This window comes from Pinus tabuliformis, chromosome 6 (genome assembly GCF_031772625.1).
Source record: "Pinus tabuliformis cultivar Carrire ecotype Pingquan chromosome 6, CPIR1, whole genome shotgun sequence".
In the NCBI taxonomy this organism is placed as follows: domain Eukaryota; kingdom Viridiplantae; phylum Streptophyta; class Pinopsida; order Pinales; family Pinaceae; genus Pinus; species Pinus tabuliformis.
Genome location: NC_142292.1, coordinates 632,371,466 through 632,378,854, shown reverse-complemented (window position 1 = coordinate 632,378,854; position 7,389 = coordinate 632,371,466). Strand labels below are relative to the sequence as shown.

At 38.1% G+C, this 7,389-nt stretch overlaps 1 protein-coding gene across 2 annotated transcripts; it reads right to left on the bottom strand.

The window, feature by feature from the left end:
- Window positions 1-242: 242 nt before the first annotated feature.
- LOC149260235 (uncharacterized) lies at window positions 243-6,915 on the bottom strand. Of its 2 annotated transcripts, none has more exons than XR_016248173.1 (3): window positions 6,736-6,915; window positions 6,572-6,612; window positions 243-561 (listed from the first exon to the last, which is right to left on the bottom strand). XR_016248173.1 is itself a non-coding variant. In XM_089379449.1 (3 exons), the coding sequence occupies exons 1-3, from the start codon at window positions 6,907-6,909 to the stop codon at window positions 394-396; spliced, it is 372 nt and encodes a 123-aa protein (XP_089235575.1). In that variant the 5' UTR covers window positions 6,910-6,915; the 3' UTR covers window positions 243-393. The 2 variants fall into 2 exon arrangements, 1 of the variants encoding a protein (XP_089235575.1); XM_089379449.1 differs by having other exon boundaries at window positions 6,572-6,601.
- Window positions 6,916-7,389: the final 474 nt, after the last annotated feature.

The following is a 7,389-nucleotide window of genomic DNA, read 5'->3' as shown; positions in this document are numbered from 1 at the left end:
CTAGAACAATTAGACAGACATTGTAAAAATTATAATCTTAAAGAGTAGAAACAACTTATAGCACTGTCATAGTTCGGGTAACCAGAAACCCGAATAAGAGCAATAGTGAATTGTAAATTCAAAGGGGAGAGATAATATTCATAACTATGACAGTTCGTGTAGTGAAAACAAGAGTAAAAAAGGATCACTGTATCCACAATTCAAAGAGTTGGAATACCGTGTAAACGGTGTCAGCTCGACAATTACGAAAGAAAATATAATGAATCAAGGGCATTCGAGTTACAGTGAGGGGTCGAAACATTCACCTCGCTCTAAAACCTGTCATAGCATATGTGTGTTCTAGTCCTACTTTTTGCACCATAAATAAATACAAAAACTTCTAGTGACAAAGCGTCAACTGCGTAAGCTTATGGAGGCGCAGAGGGGTAGTTCCCTGGCCGAAGATTGAGTTGTAGAGTGAAGAATATCCAACATAAAGGCACATCGAGACATATATAGAAACTTGGCGAGAAATGTAAGAAGTACCCGCCTGTAGCAGCGTGGAGGTCTCATGAGAAAACGCTATGCCAAATTCCAAAAGTAGCCACAACAGAGGAAAATAAGGAATTGTTGGAATATAATCCCAACTGCAACATAAACAGTTGGAAAGAAATCTGATTTGTTGTAGATATTCCAGACTATTGGATGCCTCAAAGTCGTGCTTGATATTTTCCACATTTATGTGCATTAAATTTTCAACATTAAATTCCCCTGCAACAGCCGACTTCATTTCTTCAAAAGGCATCACCGCTTGCTACATTCAATACGCAGATAAGTTTTAGAAGATATTTTTATTATCTTATTGTTTAAATTCAAATATGTTTTAACATATAAATGTAATGAACAACAGTTATGTTTTATGTTAGAAGAATGATAGAGAGTTCCTTTTTGTAATGCACAAGAGTGCTGAAACTGTAATTTTCTGAGATAGTGAGAAATTGGTTTGTGGAATTGAAGCATTCCTGTTGTAATCCCTCTATCAAGAGGAAGATGCTCTTCAACATAATATTTTGTGAAAATCCCTCTATGTGAGGAAGATGTTTTGTAACAGTTAGTTTATTGTTTATCAATAGCAGCTTTTTTTTGCGTTGTTGTTACACCGTAAGCAGCGTTGCTGTTACACCGTAAGTAGAAAATAGTTTCTCGGCGTCAAAACAGATTGTTGCTAAAACACCAGTTTCGACGTTGTTGAAACACCATTGCTGAAACACTGCAAACAACAACTGACGAAACTGCGTTGTTGTTACATCGTATTCCGCAAAGCGATGTTTATTTTTGCTGTGTTAAAACAGAGTATTGTTATGTTTTTCAGTTTTGTTTAGAATTATCAGAAATTCCAACATGGTATCAGAGCTAGTCTAGGCACTCAGTGAGTCAAAAACATAGTTCTTTTTTCACTGTAGGAGCTGTAAGAAGCTTATTGAGCAGATTTTTCTCCAGCAGAGAAAGTTTTTTGCTTGTTTTTATTTATACAGTCAGTATCTCTTCTTTATTTATACAGGTTAAGATGGCAGATGCTGGAACTGGTTTGAAAAATTCCCAACTGCCACAGTTTAATGTGAAAAATAACAGTTATTGGTCCATAACTATGAAAGCATTGTTTGCTTCTCAAGGAATATGGGAGCTGGTTGAGACTGGCTATGCTGAACCTGCAGATGCAATAGCATTAGCTACTTTAACAGTAGAATAAAGAGACCAGTTGAAGAGCGACAGGAAGAAGGATGCCAAATCTCTCTTTTTTCTCTTCTAATCAATACATGAAATTGTTTTTCCACGGATTGCAGCAACAAAAAAATGCAAGGAAGCATGGGATATTCTCAAAACTGCCTATCAAGGCATGGAGAAGGTGAAGACTGCAAAGTTGCAGATGTTGAGGAGAGACTTTGAAACACTTAGCATGAAGGAATCTGATACAATAGATTCATTCTTCACTCAGGTTATTGGGTTGATAACCCAGATAAGATCTCATGGTGAGATTCTTGAAGAAAGAAGGATTGTAGAGAAGATCTTAAGAATTTTACCCTCAAGGTTTGAATCTATTGTGGTAGCAATAGAAGAAACAAAGGATCTCTCGCAGTTCAGAGTGGATGAACTGAGTGCTTCTCTTATCTCTCATGAACAGAGCCTGAGTAGAGGAATAGATTCCTCTTTTGAGCAAGTATTCAAGACTCAGATGTCTTTTGGCCAAGGAAAAAGTCGAGGCCGAGAAAATAACAGAGGTCATGGAAGAAGCAAAAACAAGGCAGAAATAATCCTGCAAGCACAAGCGGAAGGAGCTGCAATCAGAACCAAAATGAAGGTTCAAGAAAAAACAAGCTCATGGACAAAGGTATGACAAATACCAAGTCCAATGTGATTATTGTAAGAAATATGAGCACTACGCCAATGAATTTAGGAAAAAACAAAATGACATGAATAGTAGGAAGAATGCTAATTTTGCAAATGAAGAAGATAAGAATCCAAAGATGTGTTGTTAACATGTAACATTGCACAAGACAAACAAGAATATTTTTGGTTCTTAGACTCAGGATGTAGTAATCACATGACTGGAAATATTGCAATGTTTACCAATCTGGATGAAAATGTGAAATCTGAGGTAACAACAGGAACTAATAGTAAGATATTTGTCAAGGGTAAGGGCAGAGTGAGTATCCAAGCAAGAAATGGAGAGCAGATGAGTGTGCTAGAAGTATACTATGTACCTGGTCTGAAATGTAATCTTTTGAGCATTGGACAGCTCATTAACAAAGGTTACAATTTGTTCTTCAAAGATGATATGTGTACAATCGGAGACATACCTCCAAGTAAGAATATCATTGCACAGGAGCAGATGACAAGCAATAGAATGTTTCCTCTCAAACTCAGGGCATATTTGAAGGAAGGAAGAACTATTGCAGCTGTTACACAAGAAGTCTTTCAGGAACAAGTGAAAGATGAGAATTGGTTGTGGCACTTGAGATTTGGACATCTCAATTTCGGAGGCTTGAATATGTTACACAGAAAGGGAATGGTAAAGGGATTGCCATTGATCGAGAAACTGGACAACCTTTGTGAAGGCTGCATCTTGGGAAAGCAACACAAAGAAAGCTTTCCAACAGGAAAGAGTATAAGGGCAAAAGCACCCTTGGAAATTGTTCACTCTGATGTGTGTGGACCAATGAAAATATCATCATTTGCCGGAAATAAATATGTTTTAACTTTCATTGATGATTACACTAGAAAGAAATGGGTGTATATGCTGAAACATAAGAGTGAAGTGTTTGAGAAATTCCGCCACTTCAAAACTCTTGTTGAGAAGGAGTGTGGGCATTATATCAAAGTGCTCAGAACAGATAGAGGAGGAGAGTACATCTCCATAGACTTTATGCGTTTTTTCATAGAGAATGGCATACAAAAGCAGTTCACCACGAGGTATACACCTATGCAAAACGGTGTTGCCGAAAGGAAGAATAGGACCATTCTTGACATGGTTAGAAGTATGCTGAAGGCAAAACACTTTCCGCATGAGTATTGGGCAAAAGCTTTCATTTGCATAGTTTACATCTTGAATAGATGCCCAACTAATGCTGTCATGAAAAAAATACCAGAAGAAGCATGGAGTGGTCAAAAGCAAACTGTCACTCACATGAGAGTATTTGGTTGTGTAGCATATGCACATGTACCGGATCAGCTAAGGAAGAAGCTTGACACTAAGGGGGAGAAGTGTGCCTTTATTGGCTATTGTGATGAGTCAAATGCATACAAACTCTATAATCCATCCACCGAGAAATTAATAGTAAGCAGAGATGTGTAGTTCATTGAAGATGAAGCCTGGGATGGAAGCTTAGAGAAGACAGTGAATGTGAAGACAATTGTGTCTCACGAAGAAGAAGAGGAAGGGACACCAGCAAATAATCCTTCCTTGGTGGCTCCTCCTCCACCACAGCAAGTAGAACAAGCCACACCACAAGTTGGAATTCGAACAGCCTTGAGAAGTCAAGGAAGTTCTTCTCCAAGCACACCACAAGGATCAGAAATACCCTCAAGTTCGGATGAAAATCCAAGCACACCAAGAAGACCAAGATTTAGAAATCTAAATGAGATTTATGAACAAGGAGAGGTAAGTAACAATACTGGTCTGAATTCATTATTCACTTTGTATTTTCATGTTGATGACCCAATTCATTTTGAAGATGATGTAAATGAAGATAAATGGATTGAAGCAATGAATGAAGAAATTGGTGCAATTGAGAAGAGTAAAACATGGGAGTTAGTGGACCTCCTTGAAGGCAAATATGCCATTGGAGTTAAGTCGGTTTATAAGACCAAAAGCAATGCTGAAGGCAAGATTGACAGGCACAAAGCAAGGCTTGTTGTGAAAGGCTACAAGCAGAAACAAGGCAAAGACTATGATGAAACCTTTGCACCAGTAGTAAGGATGGAAACAGTCAGAACAGTGTTGTCTATTGCAGCACAACACAAATGGAAGATTTATCAGATAGATGTTAAATCTGCATTCCTGAATGGAGTTTTAAAAGAAGAGGTTTATGTTGAACAACCTCCAGGCTATGAAGTTGAAGGCCAAGAGCATAAATTCTGCAAACTGAAGAAGGCTCTTTATGGGCTGAAGCAAGCTCCAAGAGCATGGTACATTAGAATAGATGCCTATCTAATTGAGAATGGGTTTGATAAGTGTGATGGTGAACCCACACTCTACATAAAGGAGAATGACGGTAAGATGCTTATTGTTGTTTTATATGTAGATGATTTGATTTTTACTAGCAATGATGCTTCTCCCATTGCTGATTTTAAAGCAGTCATGAAAAGTGAATTTAAAATGACTTACTTGGGCTTCTTAAGATATTTTCTTGGAATTGAAGTAGACCAAAGTGAAAATGGTGTTTTCATTTCTCAAGTTAAATATGTAGAAGCAGTGTTGAAGAGATTTAACATGCAGAACGACAAGGAAGCTGTGACTCCAACTGTAATGGTTTTGAAATTGACCAAAGAAGACAACAGCAAGGATTTTGATCCAAAACTGTACAAAAGCATAGTTGGAAGCCTTATGTACTTGACTGCAACTAGGCCAGACATTATGCACACTGTGAGTTTAATCTCCAGATTTATGCAAAGACCGAAAGAGACTCATTGACATGCAGCCATGAGGATTCTAAGGTATGTGAATGGAACGAAGGGGTTTGGTATTTTATACTCCTCTTCTGAAAGTTTCATGTTGACAGGTTACACTAATAGTGATTGGGCTGGAAGTGTTGATGATAGGAAAAGCACATCGGGATATGTGTTTCATATCGGTTCGGGAGCCCTCTCATGGGCTTCCAAGAAGCAACCAGTTGTGTCTTTGTCAACTGCAGAGGCAGAGTATGTGGCAGCAATAGCAGCAACATGCCAATCAGTGTGGCTAAGAAGAGTTCTCAGAGATTTGTGTCATGAAAAAGAAAAGGGCAAAACCATTTACTGTGACAATAGCTCAACAATAGCATTGTCTAAAAACTCTGTTTTTCATAAAAGTATAAAGCACATAGACACCAAATTTCACTTCATACGTGAATTGGTTAACAATGGTGAGATTGTTTTGCAGAACTGCAGAACAGAGGATGAGTTCGCTGACATCTGGACAAAACCATTGCGAAAGAAAAGTTTTGATCATTTCAGGAAATGCCTGGGTATGCAGAAAAACCCAGCAGTTGAAATTAAGGGGGAGTGTTGGAATTTAATTCCATCTGCAACATAAACAGCTGGACAGAAATCTGATTTGCTGTAGATATTCCAGACTGTTGGATGCCTCAAAGTCGTGCTTGATATTTTCCACATTTATGTGCATTAAATTTTCAGCATTAAATTCCCTTGCAACAGCCGACTTAATTTCTTCAAAAGGCATCACCGCTTGCTGCATTCAATATGCAGATAAGCTTTAGAAGATATTTTTATTATCTTATTGTTTAAAGTCAAATATGTTTTAACATATAAATGTAATGAACAACAGTTATGTTTTATGTTAGAAGAATGATAGAGAGTTCCTTTTTGTAACGCACAATAGTGCTGAAACTGTAATTTTCTGAGATATTGAGAAATTGGTTTGTGGAACTGAAGCGTTCCTATTGTAATCCATCTTTCAAGAGGAATATGCTCTTCAACATAATCTTTTGTGAAAATCCGTCTATGTGAGGAAGATGTTTTGTAACAGTTAGTTTACTATTAATGAATACAAATATTTTTTTTGTGTTGTTGTTACACCGTAAGCAACGTTGTTGTTACACCATAAGCAGAAAATAGTTTCTCGCCGTCAAAACAGAGTGTTGCTGAAACACCGTTGCTGAAACACTGCAAACAAAAACTGACGAAATTACGTTTCTGTTACACCGTATTCCGCAAAGCGATTTTTATTTCCGCTGTGTTAAAACAGAGTATTGTTCTATTTTTAAGTTTTGTTTAGAATTATCAGAAATTCCAACAGGAATTAGTATATCGACTACAGTAAAATTGAGGAAAGGAATGAATGGAGATAGGAAAGGCGCTAAGAGAAAGAAATTACTTGCATTAAAGCGATTGCCAAACTCGGTGCCTGCCAAATTACTTGTGGCCAGAAATCACGATTTAGAAATCGAACCAGAAATATCGTTTTAAAGAACAAAAAATGGAATGTTACTCGAAAGAAGTTAAATGCAATTATTAATGGTAAGGAGAAGGGTAACATACCCTTACTAGGTAATAGTTGGCGAAACCCTTCCCTCGCGGCATGCTGCCTCTGAGCAAACGTCTCGTCAAAGGGGGAGCCAAATGCATACCAAGTTCAAGCCACCACTGAGCGAGTTGAGTAAAGAGATTTTCACCATGGCCAACGCTAAGGAGAAAAATTGGTGTTGGCTCCATACCCCAAATCTGCAAGAAGGTTATCCGTGTTAAGGGTGAAAGGGCGTTAATGCGAGGAGGAATAATAGACACCATAACTAAGAGTAACCTTAGACACAGAGCAACCATAAACCCTTATATGTAATACATTAAATCGTTATGGAAAAGAGAAAGGGAGAAGGTTAAAAAGTGTGGAATTTACCTGAGATGACAAGGGTCGTGAGCAGGGGACTGGAGCAATGGACAGAAAGGGCTAGAATCGTCACGAAAAAAGCAGGCAGAGAGCCAGGTATTCCCCCTTGCGACTGCGAGTAGGTAACCGAGAAATGAACCCAAATCGAAAACGAAATGCAATGAGGTAGGGTTAGGATTATTCTAATGCAAGGAGAGTCGTCGATCCACAACTAGAATATCTACACCATTAATTTAATTTGCTGCCCTCGAAAATGAGACTCGTGAGGGAAACCCTGAAGATCATGTGATAGTAGATGAGGTGGAGAT